Source organism: Syzygium oleosum, unplaced genomic scaffold (assembly GCF_021117445.2).
Source record: "Syzygium oleosum isolate NSW1041296 unplaced genomic scaffold, Sole_v2.1 Sole_v2.04, whole genome shotgun sequence".
NCBI classification, from domain to species: Eukaryota; Viridiplantae; Streptophyta; class Magnoliopsida; order Myrtales; family Myrtaceae; genus Syzygium; species Syzygium oleosum.
Genome location: NW_026607488.1, coordinates 5,843,171 through 5,868,533, shown reverse-complemented (window position 1 = coordinate 5,868,533; position 25,363 = coordinate 5,843,171). Strand labels below are relative to the sequence as shown.

Below are 25,363 nucleotides of genomic sequence, written 5' to 3'. Positions count from 1 at the left end.
GTGGAGGCAGCATTGAGGGATTATCCTGAACGAATGCGCTCATTTTAGAAGGATGTGATGCCATCGTGGTCGAGAAATCGAGTGTGCCGCCAACCGGGAGCCCCACCAGCGTGGGGCTTGGGCTCGAACCCTCCAGCTGGGAAGCAGATCGAGGCTTGGCTTGGAAGGGTCCAGCAACTCCATGATGCCACTTTGCCTCTCGTTATTGACCAGGTCACTCTCCGTCGTGCGTTTTCTGAGTTCACGAGGACATAAAAGGATATGTCTTTTCAAGTGCTTCAGTCTTGAAGAATAAATGAATGCTTTTGTGTCAGCAAAAATGATTAGGTTCAGCTTCAAAGCGTGCAGCTTTAGTTCGTAATCTAGCTAAGAGAATGCGTGGATTGCAGCTGATACAAAAGCCATAGAAGCTACCAGCTGGAAGTGTAGTTTTCTTAGGACAGAAATTTGAACAGGAAAGTTAAAATAGGTTTCTGTTTGGTTCAGCCAAAAAAGGTATTTCTGTTTAATCTGGTGATAGGCTTAATTTAGTGCATCAATATTCGGAAAGACAACTATGTGCATGATTTATGCGCAAGAACAGAGGCTTGTTATCAGTTCCTATCTTTCTGCTGTAGCCAAAAAGAAGTGGAAAAGAGCTAACAAAAAACGTGCTAGAAGATGTGATATTTCACAGATTGTTTCTCTAAAATAAGATGAGGATCATATATTGTCTTTGCGAAAAAAAAAATCGATTGTTTCACCATCTCAGTATGGTTTCTAGTGTGAGTTACGCCATATTGGACCGAGTCCCACTAAATGAGTTCGAAAACATGATTCCATTCGATCCAATTACTTCTATTTTCCTGAAAAACAATGCATAACAACGCGACGGATGGTGAAAAGAAGGTGAACCAGGAGCCCATCCTCGTGCCGAATTACTGATTGGTGCTGTGTCATGGGAATAGTGTTCCTGTAGTTCAGTCTATCTCACGACAAGACTGAAGCAAAGTCAAGACTCTAGTTCTCAAGACTAATGACACCATCAAGATAACCGGTAACTTGCTCGTCGCAGCAGATGGGTGGTCTGTCTTCCATTCGATTGAGTTTCCTACCCGACCTTAGACTGAGGTTCTTTCTGAAACCAATGAATTTAGAGGCCCCCCCATGCCATTGTTTCATCAGCCTGAGCCTGAACTGTAGTCTGTCGGTAATCTTCTGGTATAATCCTGGTTGTGCTTTTTTGTGGTAAATTTTTCGATTTTGTGAATGCACTGTTGAATGCTGTTATCTTAATCGGGAAAAGAAAGAACATGCGCCGAAATGTTTTGTCTTCTCTGCAATGTTGTATCAAATGAGCATATATTAGATGCCAAACATCTTTAAGCATCGTCAACATGAAACCATTTCCGCATTTTCTTCCATTGTTTAGTGTGCTGTTCCTCGAACAGTGGCTTCGGCATTGACAGCTTCAACTTCGTCCCAGGTCGCCTACAGTGCCGCTCGGTCCACGTGGACTGCGACGGCACCGTGCTCCGTCACGTTCACGCGGAGGATGCACCGAAGCACCACGTGAGCCTCAAGGTTTTGGCGGTGAGAACCCAGGAAGATGACAAGATGGACCCGGCGGTGGACCCCGCGAGTAAGAGCCTCAAGGTTTTTGGTCGAATTGTCTCTTTTAAAAGTTAGGAAATGGGCTATGATCTAATAACGTACGTATCAATTTCCTAATACAAATAACACTATAAAAAAGTTGTACTTTTCACTGATGATGAACAAAATAGAGTCTCGGACCTTTTCATGTATGATATGCATCCATCGTTGTTTTGATGAAGATATGTTCAGTCATTAACCGCACCTCCCCCTGCCTCCTTCAAGTCAAGTGTCGAAGAATTAGGAGAAAATCTCAAGATAGGAAATTATTTTGTTACCGTTTATTTTATTTCCTTTCATTTCTGAATCCTCAGAATTGAGAAGTAGATCACTAGAATTCGGAAGTAGGAAACCTGTTCCTATTTATGCTCCTATTTTCTTGTTATTTTCTAGCTGTCCTAGGCCCTATATATATGTTATGTTCTCTGAAAGTCTGATAAGCTATAAGAAGAAGATGAGTAAGGTTAAGTTGCTATTTTCTAACGTATGCTACCTCTGGACTTCTGCTACACCATCCAAATTCGTGACCCCAACCACATGAGATAATTCCCTCAAAAGTCAAAGTGGTATACTATACTATTTGGTTTGGACAGCAGAATGTGCTCAAGTTAACTCTAAAGAATCCCTAAGAAATTCTTCCTGCTCATTAATAGTTTAAAAAGAAACAGATGATTTTGGCCGCCAAGGCAAAACCTTAGGTCACCGTTCAAATATAAAACAGAGTCTTGCATCAGGCGGGCAAAGAGCCATAGCGGTATATAATATGATATTTAGGGTTTTGTCAACCCTTTTGAGTACACTGGAGAAGGGGGGGTATGGCCCAATGAATCTATTGCACAGTTCCTGCGTCATTGATGACACTCAGAATGAATATTGAATAACAAATGAGTTGGTGGTCCATCTGCAAAATCAGCTGCATTTTTTGTATGACGAAGACTCCAAATCAAAGGCGTACGCAGCAAGGCAGCAAAGAAGGAAGCAAAAGAAAGTCATTCCTCTTGTCGTCAGATCTTCGAAGGTCAAACTCGCGGAAGATTCCTTAACAAAAGTAGAAAAAGGAAGAGGTGCGCATAGCACAAGAATCATTACGATAATATCTGGACAAGAAAGAAGTCATGAAGTACTCTCGAAACATAATCTCCTTTCTCTGAAGATTATTAACATGGTCCACATTATTTGTGCGAGAGCTTACAAATGAGAGATATGCGGTATATTGGTCGAAGATTAAGGCTCCGTTCGTTTGGCGGAAAATATTCTTCTTTTGGAAAATATTTTCCCGGAAGTCATTTTCCTGGAAAATGTTTTCCCGGAACATAATTTTCCGGTGTTCGGCGACCAATATGAAAAAGTTTCGGAAAATATTTTTCGCCGGCGGTGGCGGCGGCGGCGGTGGCCGGCGACCGCGACGGGCGGCGGCCGGCGACCGGCGGCGGCGGCCGGAGACCGGCTGCGGCGGCCGGCGACCGGCGGCGGCGGCCGGAGGCCGGCGGCGGCGGCGGCGGCGGCGGCGGCGGCGGCCGGCGACCGGCGCGGCGGCGGCGGCGGCGACCGCCGGGCGGCGGCGGCGGGCGGCGACCGGCGGCGGCGGCGGGCGACCGGCGGCGCGGCGGGCGACCGCGGCGGCGGGCGGCGACTGGCGGCGGCGGCCGGCAACCTTAGTGAAGAAGAAGAAGAAGAAGCTCCGGAAAATGATTTCCGCTTTTGAAGAAGCGGAAGTCATTTTCCATAGACTTAGGCTATTTTGTGAAGGGGGGAAGGAAAATATTTTTCCACGGAAAACGTTTTCCGCCCCCCGAACACTGGAAAACCCGGAAAATATTTTCCGGAAGAATATTTTCCGCTAAACGAACGGAGCCTAAGATATATAATTCCTCTAATCTATCGCACCGTATTGATATCATTTTAGATTCTTTTATCATAAGAGTCAACTTTGTCCAAACACTTAGGACAAATTATCAAAAAAAGTACTAAACTTATATTTAATCTTAAATCTTTCAATTGTGCCAATTGAATTCTAAATATTTTGCCAATTTAGTCCTTCCGATCAATTTTAGCTGAAAATTGCTGACATGGACGCCGGTCGTCCTATGTGGCACAGTTAATGCTGACATGAACGATCTTTACAAAAATTTAAAAAATGTTAAATTTTTTAATAATTTTTTTATTTATTATTATTTTTTCTTTCTTTTTCTTTTTCCTTCTTCCTCCGCCGGTTGTCGGGCCTTAGCGGTAGCCAGTGACCAAACACAGGAGAGGACTAGCAAGGGCCAACCTCGCCAGATCTGTCGAGGCTGAGCCTCGCCCAAGGCTAGCGAGGCTTGAGCTTGCCGGGATTTGCAAGCCAGGCAAGGGTCAACCTATCGAGATCCGTCGAGGTCGAGACTCGCCTGCGCCTAAGGTTGGCAAGGCTTGAGCTTGCCGGTATTAGGCTAGGTGGAGCCTAGTTAGCCTCGGGCGAGCTCGACCTCGCCAAGATCTAGTGAGCTCGAGCCTCGGCACATCCCAACAAGCTCAAGCCTTGCCAACCTTAGGCGTGGGTGAGTCTCAACCTCGACGGATCCCAACAAGTTGACCCTTGCCTGTGATCGATTGCCAGCAATTGCTAAGGCCTAGCGACCGGTGGTGGAAGAAGGAAAAGGAAAAAAAAAAATAATAATAAATAAATTATTAAAAATTTTGAAATTTTAAAAAATTATAAAAATTGTCCACATCAATGTCAACAATGCTACTCAGGATGACTAATGTCCATGTCAACAATTTCCGGCCCAAATTGGTCGGAAAGATTAAGTTGACAAATTGTCAAAAGGTTTAAGACTCAATTGGCATAATTGAATGGTTTATGACTAAATTAGCACAAGTGCAATAAATTTATGACTTTTTTGATAATTTCCCCTATTATATAGTTTTCCCTACATTGTCGTGGGACTTTGTTAAAATGGTTTCATCATCTAAGGCGTTGGAAATGGCCAAAATCGACTTGTGTTTGATCATAGTACCAAGGAGAAAATAAGCAAAACTTTACGAAACACACAGCTCTATTGTAGGATAAAGTTTTCGAAAATCTTCAAAGAATGTCATAATATGATGGGTTATTACCACGAAAAAATTCTAAACTGATACACGTGTGACAAATTTACCCCAAACTAGTTTTTTAACTATCAAAAACTCCAAACTTGTGCACTTGTGACAAATTTACCCTTGATTAGCTTCCGTTAAATTTTACCTTCAAATTGCTGAATTGGATAATACATGACAGTTGACGGGTGTACCATTTTGGGGTTTTAACCTCCTTTGATCATAAGTGTACCAATTTGTGATTTTTGGTGGTATCAATCTAATTTAATGAAAATTAACGGAGGGTAAATCTGTCACATGTATACCAATTTGAGGGTGGTCAAAAAATTAATTTGAGGTAAATTTGTCACGGGTGTACCAGTTTGGAGTTTTTAGCGGTCAAAAAATTAGTTTGGGTAAATTTGTCACACATGTACCAGTTTGGAGTTTTTCATGGTATTAACCCTAATATGATCTTAATATGGGTAAACGTCATTGTATTATTTCTACATAATATTTGGTCAATTAGTGAACAGACAATTCCATTGGCCATTTGTTGAAGCGTTAATTATTGTTCTAGTATACTCTTCTATATCGCCTAGAGGACTAATTATGGTAAATCACCACAACTTGAACTTTGAAGATGTGACGAAGATTTCGCCGACTGGCAAGCTAGGGGTGTGTTTTGAGACTAAGTTGGCTATTTATTTGAGATAAAGTTCGTTCTAGGGATTTTTTTTTTTTTTGAGAAAATGGGCTCACTTCAAACCCTTATTTGAAATTTTTCCGACAAAAAATAACTGGGTAATTATTATCATAACACTACCAAATGAGCAATACAAATAGTGCTAGGCACCTGGTTGCTTCATTATGTGTAATAGTAAAATCAATGTTTAGGTCCGTCTCTTCACTCATTTATCTTGATGGGTAAATTTTAATTATTCTACTCATAGAGGGAGGATCTCATCGTGGTCATGTCTAATTCTCTAATTTTATCTTTTGCCTTTCAATTCAAGATTCTTTGTCTAATCGTTAAAACAATGAAAATTGTAGAATAAATAAATAAATACACCTCTTAGCCATCTCCATACAATTTGTATGGAGAAAAGTTTGAATACTACACACATTATAAGAGTTTGAAGTACTTGTTTTCCAAAAAAAATTGAACATGAGGCAGAGGCTTTGTTGGAATTATTGAAAGATCATGACTGGGAGATTTAGAATCATCCAAGAAAGGCATACACGGTTGCATATGCTCTTAGCCAAAAGTCTACACAAGCAATTGCACATTTGATTGTCAAGGAATGAACCCTATTTGAAAAGGTTTGAGATTTTGAGTTTGGATTTCAAATTAGTAGTATTTCAAAGGTGACAGCTACTCTTAGAATTGAGCTAGAAATTGTGTAAAGAAGCAAGACTATGCAACAAATAGATTTTGAGATTTCAAAAATTCGAAAAGAAGCTTTAGAAGGAAAGCCAGATTTTCAAGTGTTAGAGGATGGAGTACTATAATTTCATGGACATCTTTGTGTACCTAATGCGTCGATTTGAAGAGTAAATATTAACTGAACCTCATCGTAGCAACTACAATGTCCCTCCAAAAAGTACCAAATTATATTGAAATCTTCGGCATAATATCGTAAATCGGGTTTAATGTTGAAATCGTTGGAAATACCCGAATGAAAGTGAGAGCACATAACGATGGATTTTGTGTAAAGGTTATCGATCAAGAATGTCAAAAAGTCACGATTCCATTTTGGTAATAGTGGATTAGTTGACTATGCTCACTTTCTGGCTATGCAAGTAAATTATACATTGAAAAAATATGAATTGTAAATCCAACATATTGTTTGACTACACGGAGTCACCGGAGCTATCACATGATCAAGACCCAAGATTCACTTCAAATTTTTGGAGGAGTCTTCAAATTAACGTTAGTGATCATATGTTCCTTAACGTATCACCATTGGTGTATCACAATTTGAAAATAAAGACAAGTTGCGTACAATTGGCCTTTTGAAATTCTCAAGAAAATTGCTGACTTTTCTACCAATTAGCATTACCGCCAAGAATTTCCAATGTCTTCCACTTGTCCATCTTGAGGAAGTATGAACTAGATCTTACACATGTACTGGATTGCAGACGATCGAGATAGACGAGAGAGTAACTTATATAAACAAGCTAGGATAAATCTTGGATTGTAGGGAACAAATTTTAAGAAACAAGACTATGCATTTAATCTAGAATATTATCACAATCTGAAAGAAGTGACATGGAAAAGCAAAGATGAGATTAGACGCAATTATCCGTATTGTTTGAATAATCAAGCAAATCCAAATTTCAAGTATAAAGTTTCTTTCAAGGGGGAATAGTTGTGACCTTCAGAATATTTTGTATTAGTTGATAGTACTTAGGATATAAGATAATAAATTCTCACTTGAATTTTGATTGACATTTGTGAAATTTCAATTAGGTTACTGAATTTGTGATGTTTAGAAAATTAGAAAATTACTTTACGTGTCCGTGGTCTTTGAAAGTAAAATTTCATTGAGGATTACAAAAAGTATGATATATCATAGTTCAAGGAATAAGAGTTTACTGATTATCAAAAAAAAAAAGGAATAAGAGTTTACTCATTTTAATATGCTTAATGAATATTTATATATAAGTTCATTATAGAGAGTGAAGGTGAAAAACATATTGTCAGCACAGACCAATATGCCCCGAAATATGTATCGAAGAATTATCAAACTGAAAATTTACCGAGTTAAGATTTTCCTCGCGTTCTATAGCTTTTGCTAATAATTAGCAAATATCATCAAGGAACTTTTCAAATAGCTTAGTCTTTACTCAAGAAAAGACATTTGTCACATGGTTATCTCCTGCTCTTCGTAATTTTTATCATGGAACTTAACGACTAGATAACATCATTCATGACATGTCTTTTAATCATGGTTTAATTGTTCTTTAAAAGAGAAAATGAGAAAAGAAAATAAAAACAAATCACCCTCATTTGCTCCATTTGGCCGAACCAACTCATCTTCACAATTTCAACTTCAATTTTTTTTTATCATCCAATCTTTTGCAACAAAAGAAAAGTTCCAATTCAAATTCCAATCAAGTTCCAAAATCTCTCCAATTTGAGTTGTATAAACTGTTAATCTCGTCTATCAAGGGTCTTACGGAGTAAAAAATCATGGTCTTCATTTTGCTTTCTTTATCTAACTGGGTTTTGTTTCAAAAGATATAGATAACTGTCAATTTTATGATTTGTTTGTTTTGCATTCAAGGTGATTAACGTTCAAGGTCCTTCTCAAAATAAGTGAAAACTCTAGGTACTGAGTTAAATTGATCTACTTGGCATTCTTGAATTTGGTTGGTTGATGTTTGCTCATTTAGTCTGAGATTTGATGTTACGTTTAGACTTCAAGATTGTCATGTTTTACATATTGTTATATTAAGCTATTGTGATCTCTTGGTCGATTTTCAAAAGTTTTCTACATGCCTAGAATATGTTTAAATGATTACCAAAAAGATTTTGTTGCAACTTGGATTAGAAAAATGTGAAATTGGTATGCATTTTAGTAATTTTGACATGTTTAGGTACACTTTTGTAAAAATTTGTAGAATGAGAGGGCCCTTTAACAGTGCTGTATAATGGTTGAAAGTGTTAAACGGTGGATTATCAAGTTATAATCAACAATAAAGAAATCAACCATTTAGAAATAACTACTTTAAAAACTTTAGTGGCAAATTTGTAATTCTACAAAACTAGTTGACTAGTATTCTAAAACCGAAAATTCTAGGGGTTGATTACATTACATAATCAGAAAACTTATGATGATTAAGAGTGAGCAACGGTCTAGGGTCAACCTTGGACTAGCCCTGGACTAGCCCAACCCGATCGGTTCTGACCCGGTTCCCAAGGGGATTGAGTCGGTCCTTGGTCTTGGGACCCTTGGAACTTGTACTATGCAGGTTGATCCTCGATCCAGGGGCTTTAGGGTTGGTCCAAACCAACCCTGCATATATATATAAATATATTTATTTATTTTCCAAATAACCCTAGGCCCGTCCCTCCTCTTCTTCTGGTATTGAAAATAGAAACCCCGGGACCCTTGTGACATTTGTTTATTAATGTTGAAGAGTGCATAAAAAGTTTGAATTGGGTAAGTTTAAGTCATTCATCTTTTTTTTTTTAACTTTTTAAGTCATTTGTATATCTAATGAACGATTTATTTTTTTTAGAGATGGATTGTCTTACCGAAGAGATTATCATCGTTAAGCAGAGTTTCACGTTGAAGTTGAATGAATATAAGTGATGAGATGTTCTAACATTTGCACTAATAGTATTTTCAATTGAAAACTATTGTAAGGATTAACTATGTTGTTTGTTTTATTTTCAGGTGTTCAGAAGTTGAAGCAATCATTTGAGAATGAACAAGATATGAAGTTGTATAACTCATGGTTTATGTTATGTATTTTGACCATTTTATTTTTTAATTTTATTTTAGGTGTTAGTCTACTGGCAAGTGGAGATTTTTGTTATTGCTTTATCTTAGATTTCTGTTTGATTTGTATCAGTGTTCATAGTTTGATTGCTCAATATCGCACTGTCGATAGATATATATTTTCATAGTGTACCGTTGTCCTTTCAAGGAATAAAAAAAATGAAACAAAAAAAGAATTGGCTGGTCCCGAGTTAACCCTGGAATCGGACCAAACCCATAAAATCTGTTCAGTCCTCGGTCCCAAGCTCAATAGGGTCAATCCTCGGTCTCAAAAATTGCGAACCAACACTGTGTAGGTTGATCCCAAGGTTAGGTGCTAGATCAGCCCAATCCGAACCATGCTCACCCCTAGATAGGTAACTAAGTTATTTTTAGAGTTAACCGCTTAATCCAGACAATTTATCTAATTAATCAAAGTTTGAACTTAAATTAATTTAAAAGTGGTAACTTTATAAAATTTGTGGCATGTCTATAGTGTAAATAAGATATTCATGTGTCTTAGATAGTAAATGAATGGCCTTGGGTAATTAAATTTCATTAGTATAGCTTGATTAAGAGAGATTGGGTGTTAAGGTAATAACATAAAATGAGAAACTTTATTAGGGCAATCATATAATCTATAAATCTCGAATTATAGAAAATTAATTTTAATTTTAATGATTAAGCTGAACTTAATCACGACGCAATTTTAGTAGTTAAATTATGTGAGTTGACTAAAGTTAAGGTCTAACTTAGTAATCACGTAATCATTTAATTTGAAAATAGAAATCAAGTGGCTTGATATAGGGATGAGCACGGTTCCAGGTTCTACCCAGGAACCTGAGAACCTGACAAATGGGAACTTATAAGTTCGAGGTTCCAAGGTATGCAGGGTAGCTTTTAGGTTTTAAAAATTCGAGAACCTATTTCGACAAGTAGGCTCCAAGTTCTAGGTAAGTGAAACTTGGAACCTTGAACCTGAACCTGTCTTCTCGTGATCCTGCGGTGTTTTATGGCATTAGATGATGAGTGTATGATCTGAAACCACTAGTATCAGCTTTCATTTTATGACATGTTAATGTTTAATATTTTTCGTGTGTCTAAATATAAGTTGTGGTTAGTGGATTATAGCAGTAAATGGTGGTTATTAAAGGTGATGATTTACTGCAATTGTTCAATTAATAATACGGGTGGAACTTGAGTATACTCTAAAACCGGCCCTCGAACCTGTGATAGGGTAGGTTCCAAGTTCCAAAAAATGAGGAACTTATTATCATTGGTGAAATATATACAGAACATGAAACTGCTCACCCCTAGTATCGATCACCCCTAGTATCGATTCACGCAATGACTTCTCATTTTAGTTATATTTATTTGAACCGTAATACCAGGAAAACTAGTCTTTTGTATTCTCTTTGATGAATGACAAACTTGTTCAGTATTGTTGCATTCATTTTTGTTTTGTTTTGTTTAACTAAAAATGCAATTAAAAAAAAAAGAACCCGTTAGACCCCGGAACCTACCCGTCATCAGGTTTTAAGTTCCGACGGGTAGGTTCTAGGTTCCAAAAAATGGGGAACCTGTACTCGAGAGTAGGTTCCAGGTTCCATGTGGAACCTGCAATGAACCTGAAATCACTCACCCCTAGCTTGATATGCATACATTAATCTTATGGCTTCAAAATGAGGCATCCGGTTATCAATTTAGTGAAATACTTTGACGATCCTTTTAGGTAAATTCTAAATACTAAGTTATCTAAATTTATAGAAGAATTGATTATGTAAGGTCAAATTCGTCTAAATAATATATGAATTTACATAAGTTTTCTATCAAATGATGATTGCACGGTGAATGAAGGTTTGTATGTTGAAAAAGACGAAATGATTTCGTTGCCACCATTTTCACGAAAAATGTCAAGAGATTAATGCGCTATTATTTACAATTGTGGCTATTGAAATTAAAAAAGTATCGTTTTCAGAGACTAATTGACTTTAGAATCTCATATCAGATTTATAATGCTACCATATAGATCAAATTGTTATCTTTTATTCATTGACTTCTACCATAATTATAGGTGGCAATATCTCTATTTATACTAGATGAAAAGTGCGCTTCATTGACTCAATTCTTTGTTGTCTTTATGGTATTCTAGGCCCCTTTTGTCTTAAAAAGACCCGAAGTGCTCAAGCTTTTAAACTTTCTAACATGGTATTGGTGTTATCTTCATGCTGATCTGTAGAAGATTATCCACCGTAAACATTCTGATTTTTTACTCTTTTTGATTTTTTTACTTCACTATTCTCTTTTCTTTACGAGACAGAAACACAGAGCAAGTCTTGGAGAAGATACAACAGAAGTCATGAATCACAATAAAGATCTTCCTCATCAAAACAAGCTGAAGCTAAAGCCAAAGCCGAAGGCTGTGATCGTAGGAGGGAGCATAGCAGGAGTGTCATGCGCGCACGCGCTCATCCTGGCCGGGTGGGACATCGTGGTCATAGAGAAATCGCGCAAGCCTCCGAAAGGAAGCCCCGCTGGTGCAGGACTCGCGTTGGATCTGCTTTCTCAGGAGCTCATTGGGGCCTGGACTGGACGCCCTGAACTCCTCCATGAAATCACCTCCCCTCTCACCATTGATCTTGTAAGGAAACTTCATACGATAAGCTCAGTCCATTTCAAGCCTTCCTAAGGTCTGAGTTATAATATGTTTTGAAGTTGAGATCACCACTGCTAGAGAATTGGCGCAGAATATATCCTTTTTCTTGCACCGTGATTGCTAAGTTCTTGCTTTGCTTGACACTGAGAGGAGAAGTTAAGTTCTTCAATGAGATATGGTTCCTTTCTTTTCTTTTACTGACATATAGACATTGATCTTGTCTGTTATGTGGCACTGAAAATTGTATCCTGGTTCTTACCAAATTTTGCCATGCGTGTGTTTGCACCAGAACCAAGCAATCAATGATGAGAAAACCAGGAAGACACTAGCAAGAGAGGAGAATTTCAATCATAGAGCAGCACATTGGGCTAATCTGCATGACCACCTGTTCTCTGCATTGCCACCAGAAATATTCCTATGGGGCCATCTTTTCCTCTCTTTCTCTGTTTCCAATGATAAGCAATCGGTCAAAATCAAGGCTCAAGTTCTCGACACCAAAGAGACTGCTGAAATAGAAGGAGATTTGCTTGTTGCGGCGGATGGATGCGCCTCTCCGATTCGCAATCACTATTTTCCCGACGTCAAACTAAGGTTGCTACTTCTCAGTCCAAATTGCTATGCATCGATCCCTGAGTTAGACATTTTTGTTATCTTTCATGATTATGTTGATATGATAGGTATTCGGGCTACTGTGCTTGGAGAGGGGTTTTTGATTTTTCGGGGATTGAAGATTCTAAAACTATCAAGAACGTGAGGGAGGCACATCCGGAGCTCGGGAAATGCTTGTACTTCGACTTGGCACCCGGACATCATAACATTCTTTTCGAGATCCCAAACAAAAGGCTGAACTGGATATGGTTTTTAAATCAACCTGAACCTCGCTTGAAGGTAATATTTGCCCATCTTGCTCCTCCTCACTGTACGATAGTAATAGCAGTCGCGGATGTAGTTAAAGACAAATGATCATGCCAGACATTGTCCAATAATTTTCCTGTTTATTCACAAGATTAAATGGCGGAAATACATGAGCATATCTCATCAAAGATCTGGGTCTAAATATATCCTGAGTTCATTAAAACATAGATCATAGGAATCATCATATATTAATATGTTTATAAATATATATATATATATATATATATATATATATATATATATATCCCTTATGTCTTGCGCTATCTCATATTTTGTCGGTCATTGACAAATACAGGGGAATTCAGTTACTATGAAAGTAAGTGATGGTATGATTCAGAAGATGTACCAAGATGCAGAGAAAATTTGGCATCCGACGTTGATTCAGGTCATGAGAGAAACTAAAGAACCTTTCGTCAATGCCATTTACGACTGTGATCCCCTAGAACAAATTGTCTGGGACAACGTGGTACTTGTCGGCGACGCGGCACACCCCACAACACCACACTGCGCGAGAAGCACAAACATGTCTATTCTGGACGCTGCGGTCCTAGGCCGGTGCTTGGAGAAGTGGGGGTCGGAAAATCTAATAGCTGCTCTCAAGGAATACCAATCCATTAGGCTACCTGTAGCATCCAAGCAAGTCTTGCATGCCCGGCAAGTCGGGAGGATAAAACAAGGCCTTACGCTTCCTGACTGTAGACCTTTCAATCCTAACACAGCCAATTGGGAGGAATGTGAGATGCTTCAGCTGAGAAGCGTGCCCTTCTTCGGACATAACCCTTTGCTTGGATAGAGCTGATGAAGCGACTTTTTATCGCCGGCAAATGCTGATCATCTCGTGTTTGCTGCCATTCTGGGCATGTCGATGTGGATTTCAGACATGTCACAAATTATTGTAAGCTCTAGCTGGATAGAGCAAGAGATGCATCTTCTTAAGTATATGACTTAATCCAGGATCATTACCGTTGGTGACATTCACCTTAGGTTTGTGTTAAGTGGGTTAAAGACCACTTCATCTACTGAAGCACTTGGATTAGGCCAACTGATGTTATGTAGTGTACCCGTGTCTTGTTACAGTGGCGATAGTCCTCGCAACAGCAGCACAAAACTTGTTACTCACCTGCACAAATTAGTCAACCTAATCTATGAATAAGAGAACATTCCTGATCCATCAGTGTGTGCCAAAGCTAGCCATGCGTGCATTCACATATCAAGAAATAGGAACGCCAGTGATTACTTATCGAAAAGAAAACGAAAGTTTTTAACTTGGTATCTTTTGATACCCAGAAAAGAATGACCCATAATCCGTACTGCGACCAAAACATTACTCTAATTACAATCCAGCAACTACAGCAAGCATGTCAATCGTCGTTCTACATGACTAACGTAATGCCGACGACAAATCACATTGCTCTCCCATGATGGGTATCACAAACAATTTCTGGGTTTGAATTTTGAAGGGTTAATACCACAAAAAACCCTAAACTGGTACACTTGTGACACATTTACCCCAAACTATTTTTTTGACCATAAAAAACCCCAAACTGGTACACCTGTGACAATTTTACCCTGAACTATTTTTTTGACCACCAAAAACCCCAAACTGGTACACCTGTGACAATTTTACCCTGAATTAAAATTTTAATATTATTTTTTATTTTTTTCGAATTTTTATTTATTTTTTATTCTTTTCTTTTCTTTTTTTTTTCATCTTCAAACTCTGGCCGGTCGCCGGTCCGGCGACCGGCCAGAGGCGGAAGCCGGCGAGGGCCGCCCTCGTCGGTGTCGGGTGAGGGCCGCCCTCGCCGATGTCGGGCGAGGGCTGTCCTCGCCGGCGTCGGGCGAGGTCTGCCCTCGCCGGATCTGGCGAGGGCGACCCTCGCCAGACGCAGGCGAGGGTCGCCCTCGTCGGCTTCCGCCTCTGGCAGGTCGCCGGACCGGCGACCGGCCAGAGGTTGCAGGTGAAGGAAAAAAAAAAGAAAAGAAAAGAAAAGAAAAAAGAAAAAATTCAAAAATTAAAAAATAAAAAATAATATTAAAAATTAGTTCGGGGTAAAATTGTTACATGTGTACCAGTTTAGGGTTTTTTGTGGTATATTTGGGGTAAAATTGTCACAGGTGTACCAGTTTGGAGTTTTTTATTGTCAAAAAAATAATTTTGGGTAAATGTGTAACAAGTGTACCAGTTTAGGGTTTTTCGTGCTATTAACCCAATTTTGAAATTATCTTGACTAGTTTTGGCAGATGTCATCATGGCCATATTATATGGCTACTGCATAAAATATCTGACCATCGCTGTCATGCTATGGCTTTCCATCATCCAGCGCCAAACCGCCCACATGTTCCGACCGAACATCAGGAACAAAAACACGAAAGCCAGAAGCCTTCATGAGACATTCATGTTCGCAGATTCCCAATGGAGGGCCAGGACGAAGAAGCCAAGAAACCCACGAAGCCCAAGGCCAAGGCGGTGATAGTGGGAGGGAGCATCGCGGGATTGTCCTGCGCGCACGCGCTCATTTCGGCCGGATGGGACGTCACCGTCGTCGAGAGATCGAGCGCGCCGCCGGCCGGGAGCCCCACCGGCGCGGGGCTCGGGCTCGAACCGTCGGCACGGGAGCAGATCGACGCCTGGCTTGGGAGGGGCCGGCAACTCCACGATGCCACTTTGCCTCTCTCTGTTGATCAGGTCACGCTCTGTTTGTCCGTCTTCTGAGTTCACGAGGACGTAAAAGGACGAGTTTTTTTCGAGTTGGGTTGTCGTTTGTTGTTTGGTTCAGACATGAAGAATAAACGGATGCTTTTATGGCTGCGAAAATGATTAGATTCAGCTTCAAAGCTTGTAGCTTTAGCTCGTAATCTAGCTATAAGTGAATGCGTGGATTTCAACTGATACAGAAGCCATAAAGGCTCGAAGTGTGGTTTTCTTAGGATGGAAATTGAACAGAAAAGTTGAAATGGATTTCTGTTTGGTTCATCCAAGAAAGGAATTTGTGGGAAATCTGGTGATAAGGTTCAATTTATTGTATTGACATTTGGAAAAACAACTGTTCGTGTATGATTCAGTTCCCATCTTTCTGCTGTAGCCAACAGAAGTGGAAAAGAGCAAACAAAAAACGTGCATGAAGATGTGAAATTTCACGGATTGTTTCTGTAAAATAACATGAGGATCATATCCTGTCTTTGTGAAAAAAGTGAAACCCGACAACCCAATCAATCGTTTCACCGTCTCAGTATGGTTTCAAGTGTTAGTTACACCAAATTAGACCGAGTTCACCTCTGAATGAGTTCGAGTACATGAGTTCATTCTATCCAATTCCTGCTAATTTCTTTGGAAAAACACTGCAGAACAATGCGACGGACAGTGCGAAGAAGGTGAGCCGGATGCTCACAAGAGATGAGGAATTCAATTTCAGAGCAGCGCACTGGACTGACCTCCATTGCCTTCTTCGTGAGGAATTACCACCGAATGTTGTGTTATATGGTCATGTCTTCCTGTCATTCAGCCTATCTGATGACAAGACTGAAGTCAAAATCAAAACTAAAGTACTCAAGACCAATGACACCGTCGAGATAAAGGGTAACTTGCTCATCGCAGCAGATGGCTGTCTGTCTTCCATTCGCCAGAGTTTCCTTCCCGACCTTAAACTGAGGTTATTTCTGAAACCAATAAATTTAGAACCTCATGCCATTGTTTGTCACAATAGACTTGCATGTGAGCTAGTTGTGTGAGATGATAGCTGACTGTTTTTGTAGGTATTCAGGTTATTGTGCATGGAGGGGAATTCTTGATTTTTCAGGAAGAGACAATTCAGAAGCCATTTTAGGGATCAAGAGAGCTTACCCTGATCTTGGGAAGTGTCTGTACTTTGACCTGGGCTCTGGGACTCATAGCGTGTTTTATGAACTACTGAACAAAAGGCTTAATTGGATTTGGTACATCAATCAGCCTGAGCCTGAACTGAAGGTAATCTTTAATTAGGAAAAGCAAGAACACGTGCCGAAATGTTATCTTCTCTGCAATTTCCTGTCAAGTGAAGTAAATTCTAGATGCCAAACTTCCTTGAACATCGTAAATTGAAACGAGTGGTTATCTGCAGACTCTTTGAGTCTTGATAACTATAGGCGGTCCTAATTTGGAAGACTTAGTTTCCTCACAGGATTACTTATCTTCATTGCTGCTCTTGCTCTATCCACTTTGGCCTTTTTTATATCACAAATGTGTTAAGCTTCTGCGAAGAATTATACAGCTACTATCTCCTCAGACCACAATATTCTAATTTAAGGATATTTTAGGACATTAAACTCTTTAGTAGAAAGAACCACGTTGTGCTTAAAAAAGATGCATCAGGAAGCATAATGTTCGACCAATTGTAAAGTTCTTTACCATATATTTTAGTGTAGCAAAACCAACAAGGAACAACAGATAGTATCATCTTTCTGAAATTTCATACAGGGAAACTCTGTCACCATGAAAGTCAGCGGCGAGATGATCCAGAAGATGCACAGAGAAGCAGAGAAAGTTTGGCTTCCTGAGTTGGCTAGAATAATGAAAGAAACAAAAGAACCTTTCATAAACGTCATATACGACTGCGATCCTTTAGAGCAGATCTTCTGGGACAATGTGGTATTGGTCGGAGATGCCGCTCACCCGACGACTCCTCACGGTTTGAGAAGCACTAACATGTCTATATTGGATGCTGCGGTTCTTGGTTTGTGCCTCAAGTTATGGGGAGTTGAGAATCTGCATTCAGCTCTTTGCGAATATCAGTCTCTACGGCTTCCAGTTACTTCGAAGCAAGTCCTACATTCACGGCAACTGGGCCGCATCAAACAAGGTTTGTCTGTTGCTGGCTGGGAACAGTTTGATCCTATGACGTCAAGTCATGAAGAGTGGCAAGAGCTTCAGCAGAAGAAAATGCCCTTCTTTAATGAAGTTCCCCTACCAGAGAGCTCTTCAATTTGATGGCTTAATTGAAGATCAAGGAACATGTTGCTCCTGGATTCCAGTCCAAATGAATATTATGTGGTGCTAATTGTAAATTGCGGGGCTGTATACACATCACTTATTGGTTTAGAAACTCAATTAGCTTGTTAAGAATAAGATAGCTACATTTCGCATAACCGCACTCTGCTTCATGAAGGTTAATGCCCAAAGTTTTCCCTATTCATGCAAATCAGACAAGAAAAGACCATCCTCATTTTCACTGATCCAGAATCATATCAATGGAAGCTGCCAACATGGAAAACTTCCAAAGCAGTTGTCCAACCGCGAAGTTCTGTCCAAAATAATGAACTAAACAAGGCATATCAGTCGAGAGCCATGGACATGCATACCATCCGGTGTCCTTGTGTTCGAATGTATATGGAAGGCACTCAAATTTCTTAGTGTCCCCACCTCCTGGTCATGTAAGTTCGCATCCATATGGAAGAGGAAACTAATTGCGGTATAGACATCAAACAGCTCCAAGTTCTACTCATTCTTCTTCTTTACAATTGGCTTGTTAGAAAGCCCAACAACCTGCTTGTCAGATAAATTTATAGTAATGACTACATCTGCATCGACAAAACACATGCACCATCTTTATGTACGGGCCTAAAGATATCCTCTAATTCATGTCTGTATTGGCCAAAGTAGATGCCAGTTACAGTAAGGCTCTCAAATTCGGTGCCTTGCTGAAATGCTCGTAAAGCTCAGAAAAAGGCTCAAAACTGATGTGCTCAGAAGCATTCTCAAGAAATACATGGCATTACGGGCACCCATCTTTCCATTTATAGTAGCAAATAGTCACATGTAAAGTAAAAACTCTCTAATTACTAGTGATCCAGCTTTACTCTATTCCCTCATAATTAATGCAATAAGAGACTGAACAGAATCAACACACACCGGTTTACAACTCTACAAATGAACCAGAACAAGACTCAGAATACAGAGTTCAGCGGAAGCATGGAACTACATCTCCATTCTCGTTAATTGAGCTCCTCAAGACCAACAATTTACACGGTTTTTGAAGGCCATGTAGCTTGGGCTGACATTATTATTCCCACAATCACCCCAAATAACCCGAGCGCACTACCAAAGATCTCAATCACTAGGATCTTGACAAAAAGTGAAGAGTTCTGGGCGTCTGACAGAGCGCAGCTGCTTCCAATTATTCCCACGCAAACCCTATCACCAGGAACATGTGGCAACGATCATGAATCAGAGATACATCAGCTTAAAGAAAAAAGAGGTCTCTCCTAGAGAAATCCATTCTAATGCATAAGAATATAGGGTTGAGAGATGAACCCGCAGACAAGGTTTGCAAAGCCCACTATAATCCCAGAAGCAAAGATAGCATATCCAGCTCTAAGAGACTCCGGATCATAAATCTGAGACGATGGGACACTTTCTAACTTTGTTTGCAGAATAATTGCCACGATGACACCATAAATAGCAACAGCTTCACAAAAGATTACGCTGCAATAACAGAGAAGGTGCACCACATCGTATCAAAAGGCATGAGATAGCAAAAGAATCGACTTTTATATGCCCCAAATGCTGCACTAGAGAGAGAGAGAGAGAGAGAGAGAGAGAGAGAGAGAGAGAGAGAGAATATGACTTTTCGAATATAATTAAAATCCTCAAACAATTGTAATATATTCATAAGAAAACATTATAAGGATTAGCACAAACGCAACCAGTCTAGTACAAAACAGGACTTGTCAGAAAGAAGACAGCATTGCATGCCAAGATGCAAGATGAAGCAAGTTTAGTTACAATTTCTGCTATGTGAAAGCTGCAGGTAGACACCAAAGAAAGGAACTAACAAGGCGAATGAAAAATTGATTCGACATTTCAGCATGTTTTCTACATCATACAATGGCTGAGAATTATACATCACTTTATCTAGAGATACAGATCACGAGAAATAAAGAAAAACGTAAGAGATGTGTGTGGAAACTTTAAGTAAATAATCCAAGTTGTCAAACCATTCTAATATATGATTTAGACAGAATTAGTGGCACAAAAAGGAGTTAGGAGATTATAAGATAAACCACACCTCCACATAGCTACTTAACTTTTTAGGCAAACTGATAGTGGTGCCACGTAAAACTGTATCATATGAGTGCAAGAGATCCTATATTCACATCTCAAAGTCCCTTATCTGTGTTGATCTGGATTTAAGCCAAATGCCAGGATGTGTGTGAAAACTACACTTCCATCTACTAGCTTAAACTTTTAGATCGACTGACGTGATCCCAAAACACCTAGAAGGGTAATCTTGCAGCAAACATCAGTTCGTGAGGAACTTGTCTTGTATACAACAAGAAAGCAAGATCCCCCACGAAGTGGGCTCAGCTAGTTCAGACCTTTATGTAAGATTCATGACTGATCAACTCGACAGAATAAGTATGTGATATGATCTAAGTAGTAAGAGGACAGAATTGAAAGACACTTGAGAGTAGAGCATGGCAAATATTTACCATCGACTAAAAATGAGAAGAAAAGGAGTAATCAGTTTCGTCCGCACTACTAAAATGCAACTTAAGCGAGAAACACCAAATTCTACGACATACATGATCAACTTACACCCAGAGTTGTAAACAACAACTGTTCAATGTGACGTAAATTCTCACCCCAGGTTCATCCTTCAAAGAAAAAACCCAGCCAAGCACTCGAATTTTCATCAAGAAAGCTCTTTCTACCCACAAAGACAGCAACTTTAAACCAATTCGAGGTCCGGAGTTGATTACACTTCTTCTTCTACAGTGTTGCCTCAAGTATTCAAGTAAGAAAACTAATAAAAGATTTATTCTTTCTAGTTAGTTGCTATAGCAAAAGGGAACACAATGGCAGCAATTAGCATAGTGTTAAAGATCCAATTTGCTACCACAACCACATCCCATCTCCGTTCTCGACACCAGTTTCAAGATAAGGGGGTAAGAGAGAAAAAGCAACTGTATCAGCCAATTAAGCAACGTAATTAGGGTCAAGTACCTGATAAGATTCTTCGAAGTGATCCTCGGAGCCTTGATTGCAGCACCAATCAAGCTGCTTCCGGTTATATAAATCCCCCTAACGAGATCAGGAAGAAAGAACAACGAAACCACACGATCACTCGCGAGTAGAATGTGACCAGAAATATCGAGCGCACAAAACCCATCGCAACCACGGACACAATCGCACGAGATCGAACGCGATCGCGGAGCCCCGCGCACGATATAGATGGACATCGGGAAGCCTTACCAGGCGGCGCCGAGGACGGAGACGCCGATGGCGATGGCGATCCCGATGGCGGCGAAGGTGTAGGGCGAGATCTTGACCAGCGCGTGCGACCACGTGCCGGCGCCTCCCACCATTGCCGAGCTCGACATCTTCTCTGCGTGTCGCGGGCTGCGTCGGCGGATCCGATCGAGCTGCTTCCTCTTGTCGAATTCCGATCGATTCGGCGGTGGGATCTCTTCGCTCCGATTCCCGGTGGCGATGGTGGTGGGGGTGGTGGTGGTTTCCGCAGTTGCTTCTGATCTCCGATCGATGAAGAAGAAGAAAACGAAACGATATTTTTTGTGGCCCAAAAGAAAATCAATGAAAAACTCAACAACAAAAAAAAACTAGGGCCCAATAGGCCGAATAGGTTTTAATTTTTAATGTTTTATTTTCTATTTTTATTATAATATCTCTCTTCAATTATAATTAATTTCCACATTTATTTCGGTTTGGGTTATAAATAGTTCATGAATTTTGGGTAAATATGCAACATGGTTCCTGAACTTTTGGTACATGTTCAGTGCAGTCCCTGAATTATATGAAAATGTTCAATATCGTTCTTCAATTAATTCAAGATTGGGGACAAGTTATAATTCAAAGACTATATTGAACAAATTGAAAGTTCAAAGACCATATTGATCACATTGCATATTGGACCAAGGTTCAAGGACCATTTGTGTCGGTTTTTCACTTTTCTTCTTTAAATAAAAGGAAAGGATATGTTCACTAAGAATTCCAAAACTTATCACGAAACTGTAATCAAGTCTTCGAATCTTAAAGTTAACACCGTCAAACTAACTAACTGAAAATGCTGACGTGACTTATTTTGATATTTTCTCTCTCCTACGTGGCAATGACGTGGCTAAAGTATAAAACATAACACTAAAACGACGTCGTTTTTGCCAAATTTGATTTTTAATATTAATTTTATTTAAATTAAATTTAAAAAATAAGCTTTAAAAGAAAGGAAGAGGAGGACAGGCGGGGAGGGCTACAAGCCCTCGCCGCCGCCGCCCCGGGATAGGGAAAAATAATAAAAAAACCACTTCAGCATTTTTCGTTTGCCAAATTGGACGGTGTTAATTTTAAGACTCAATTAAAGCAATTTGATAAGTTTTAGAACTTGATTGCACTTTTTGCAAGTTTTGAAATTCAATTGCACCTTTGTGATAAGTTTTAGGACTTCTAACGTACATATCCCTTAAAAAAAAAAAAAAAGATCTTCATAAAATACATGCCAGAAGCGCAAACATCATGAAATTTTCATTCTTGCAACAAACTAAAGAAGGTAGTTTTTTCCGGTAACCATGAGACATTGTCCACACTATAAACACCAACCAAAACCTCGGACTCTCAATCACAAAAACACATTTGCATACCTCCCAAGCTGATCCTCTTTCGACAAATTGATTCGTCGATGGCCGAGATCCTGTACACGTGCAAGCGCACCGTGGTGAGCACGAAGCCGGTGCAACCGGGGAAGCGCTTTCCCTTGTCAGTCCTCGACCGCCTGATGGAGCCGAAGCACCTGAGGGTCGTGTACTACTACCGGTCAGACGGCCCGGGCAGGGAAGCCGGGGAATGGACCAGGATGCTGAGGGAGAGCCTCGCGAGGACGCTCACGAGCTTTCCCAAAGCGACCGGACGCCTGCAGAGGGACGGCGAAGGGCGCTGGGAGATCGAGTGCAACGATGCGGGAGTGAGGGCGGTGGAGGCTCGAGCCAGAGGAAGCGTCGAGGATTGGTTGCGGAACGCGGGGAGGGAGGACGAGTTGAGGCTCGTCCACTGGGAGGAGATGTTTCAGACTCCATATTTTTGGTCCACCTTCTATGTTCAGGTTCAGCTGATATTAACAGTGAATACCGATTTTTTCTTCTGATGCTGGTTGGTCATTTTTTCACGAGACTGAGCATATCTTTTGACGAGATTACTTTCTCCATTTTGATTGATTTGCAGGTGACTGAATTTGAAGGAGGAGGGTTTGCTATTGGGTTGAGCTGCATCCATCTCTTGGCTGATCCAATCTGTGCCACCATGTTCATCAAGGCTTGGGCAGACATGACTCTCAATGCCCAATTGACTGCTCCTCCGTCGTTCCGCCCGCTCCCGAAACGACAACCAAGCCGCCGAAACGATCCCGACCACAGCAACTCATTGATCAACCATTACAAGACCTCCATCAACACCTCAAGCCCCAATCCCGGTGCAAAGTTCACCACCCTCTCTCTTGCATTCAGCGAGCCCGTAGTCCGATCATGCGTCGCCATGGCCCGGCCCGTGGACGTTGCTGATGGGCCAGGCCTGTCGCCGTTCGAGGCGCTGGCCGGGCTCTTTTGGGCCTGCATAAGCAAGGTGAAGGGAAAAAGAGAGGGCCTTGTAAGCATGTGTTTGGGCCTAGATGTGAGAAAACTTTTGGGCCTTGAAAGAGAGTTTTTTGGGAACTGCATGGTCTACAATAATAGTTTTCATGCCGGAGATAATGAGGAAGACAATAGTTTACCAGGAGCAGTTAAGGCCATAGGAGAGATGATGGCAAAATTGGACAAGAATGGGGTCATGGATTTAGTAGAGTGGTTAGAGCTTAATGACGATAGCCGACCCGAGAACGCTAGATCCCTCAACTTTTCCGAGCTACTATTTCTTAATCTGGAAGGTGTTGAACCTCATACGGCCCACTTTCAAGACACGCATGCACCAATTCATGTCTCTTGTTATCTTGAGCCATCATGTGAACAAGGGCAGGTCGTGATCCTTCCTTCTACACCAGCAGACGGGCCGATGAGCCGGGTGGTCATGGTGACACTTCCAGAGGATGAACTGGTGAAGCTTTTGGAGGATGATCTTCTCAAGAGCCTGGGGCCTACCGTTTCAATGGGAGTGAACAAGAATAGAGCTTGACTAGTCAAGAATCAAGAGTCAGGAGTGAGCACTCCTAAGTCATCACATTAGTTCTTAGTTTTCATGCAAGTTCATGAAGTCCTCACTTGGGTCAAAACTATAAGCATGTCATTGTCTTTTCACTCTACCTGTGTAATCATTTGCATTGTGGAATAACAAGATGTGAAATGACATTAATTCCTCACTTATTGACTTCCATGGTGTGGGAAATCCCGTAAAATCGGTTAACAAGTGATTTGATTGATTTTGGGATGAGCATGATCACTAAGTTAATGGTCTTTGAAAACAATGATGATATGCATGTGAAGCACACGTGAACTCTCAGTGTGTGCTCTACACTTCAGATCTCACTTTCTTTGATGGGTGGCAATCCCAGTTCATGCACTCACCATTTTTGGATTTTAAGTGTCCTATCAAGAAAAATCCAAAAAACTTAACTGCATCTGGATTATATGAGCTGGGCTCATATGATCCGTCGAATAAAGTGGAACCCACCTAATCCAAGGATTCATGTGAGTTGAGCTCGTATGCACCGAGTGCAAGTAATAGATGCTCAATCCGATAATGATCGACTTTACACTTGAGTTTTCCTTTTCTGACTTCAGTTGTGTAATGACAGTTTAGATGGCCCCAAAACATGACATTTCCAATAAACATCATGAGCACATGAAGGCTTGTAAAGCAGATTGCCACAGTAAGATGCTTAAAGAGACAAGACAAGAAATGTCAAAAATAGGGTAACCAAACTTGTTTTGTCTCTTTAGATGGGCAATGATCCCCTAAATGAAATTCTAATGGCATACATATCAGTATCCTAATACAAATAATATGAGAAAAAAATGTACTTTTCACTTGTAACGGCGGGTTTCATTAATGCGTTTCTTATTTTAACATGTCAGTACCTACCCTCTAAGTTCTCCTATATCTTTGTCTCCCTCAGGGAGAGGAAATACGTTATGAAAGTTTAACATCCCAGTGATCCCGAGATTCGGACGAGAACTAAAATGGAATCTTCTGAGAATCTGCTCAAGTCTAACGTCATGACAGTTTAGAAATCCAATGTCATGATAGTTTAGACGACCCCAAAACATTTCCAATAAACATCATGAGCACATGAAGGCTTGTTAAGCAAATTGCCAGAGTAAGATGCCTAAAGAGACGAGACAAGAAATGCCAAAGAAGGGTAACTAAACTTGTTTTGTCACTTTTAGAAGTTAGGAGATGGGCAAAGATCCCCTAAATGAAATTCTAATGGTCATATTAGTATTTTAATACAAATAATACGTGAAAAAAATTATACTTTCCACTAGTGAGCCTCGAACTTTTTCTTGTATGATATTTCAATCTGATGGCAAGTCAAGGGAGCTAGCGAAGGCCCTTGCTCCGCTTCCCACTTGGCAATCGGTGTAATTTTTATCATAAATACATGCTGTGATTCATAAGACTTCACATGAAGATTCCCTGGTC

General features: G+C 40.3%; 4 protein-coding genes across 5 annotated transcripts; 3 read left to right on the top strand and 1 right to left on the bottom strand.

Moving 5' to 3' along the window:
- Window positions 1–42: 42 nt before the first annotated feature.
- On the top strand, window positions 43–17,871 carry LOC115674359 (uncharacterized). 2 transcript variants are annotated; one of them, XM_056310670.1, is made up of 4 exons: window positions 43–213; window positions 16,096–16,400; window positions 16,504–16,714; window positions 17,204–17,871. In XM_056310670.1, the coding sequence occupies exons 1-4, from the start codon at window positions 58–60 to the stop codon at window positions 17,711–17,713; spliced, it is 1,182 nt and encodes a 393-aa protein (XP_056166645.1). In that variant the 5' UTR covers window positions 43–57; the 3' UTR covers window positions 17,714–17,871. The 2 variants fall into 2 exon arrangements, with proteins under 2 accessions (XP_056166645.1, XP_030452586.1); XM_030596726.2 differs by lacking the exon at window positions 43–213 and adding an exon at window positions 15,053–15,436.
- LOC130134535 (uncharacterized) lies at window positions 11,536–13,968 on the top strand. The gene is made up of 4 exons (XM_056310671.1): window positions 11,536–11,817; window positions 12,122–12,423; window positions 12,510–12,720; window positions 13,043–13,968. The coding sequence occupies exons 1-4, from the start codon at window positions 11,536–11,538 to the stop codon at window positions 13,538–13,540; spliced, it is 1,293 nt and encodes a 430-aa protein (XP_056166646.1). The 3' UTR covers window positions 13,541–13,968.
- A 606-nt stretch (window positions 17,872–18,477) lies between the features above and the next one.
- Window positions 18,478–21,288, bottom strand: LOC115674360 (V-type proton ATPase subunit c''1). Its single transcript, XM_030596728.2, has 4 exons — window positions 20,978–21,288; window positions 20,729–20,806; window positions 19,037–19,207; window positions 18,478–18,916 (listed from the first exon to the last, which is right to left on the bottom strand). Exons 1-4 carry the CDS (start codon window positions 21,103–21,105, stop codon window positions 18,745–18,747), a joined length of 549 nt encoding a protein of 182 aa, XP_030452588.1. The 5' UTR covers window positions 21,106–21,288; the 3' UTR covers window positions 18,478–18,744.
- A 1,082-nt stretch (window positions 21,289–22,370) lies between these two features.
- LOC115674461 (protein ECERIFERUM 26-like) lies at window positions 22,371–24,080 on the top strand. Its single transcript, XM_030596853.2, has 2 exons — window positions 22,371–22,835; window positions 22,955–24,080. The coding sequence occupies exons 1-2, from the start codon at window positions 22,416–22,418 to the stop codon at window positions 23,894–23,896; spliced, it is 1,362 nt and encodes a 453-aa protein (XP_030452713.1). The 5' UTR covers window positions 22,371–22,415; the 3' UTR covers window positions 23,897–24,080.
- Window positions 24,081–25,363: the final 1,283 nt, after the last annotated feature.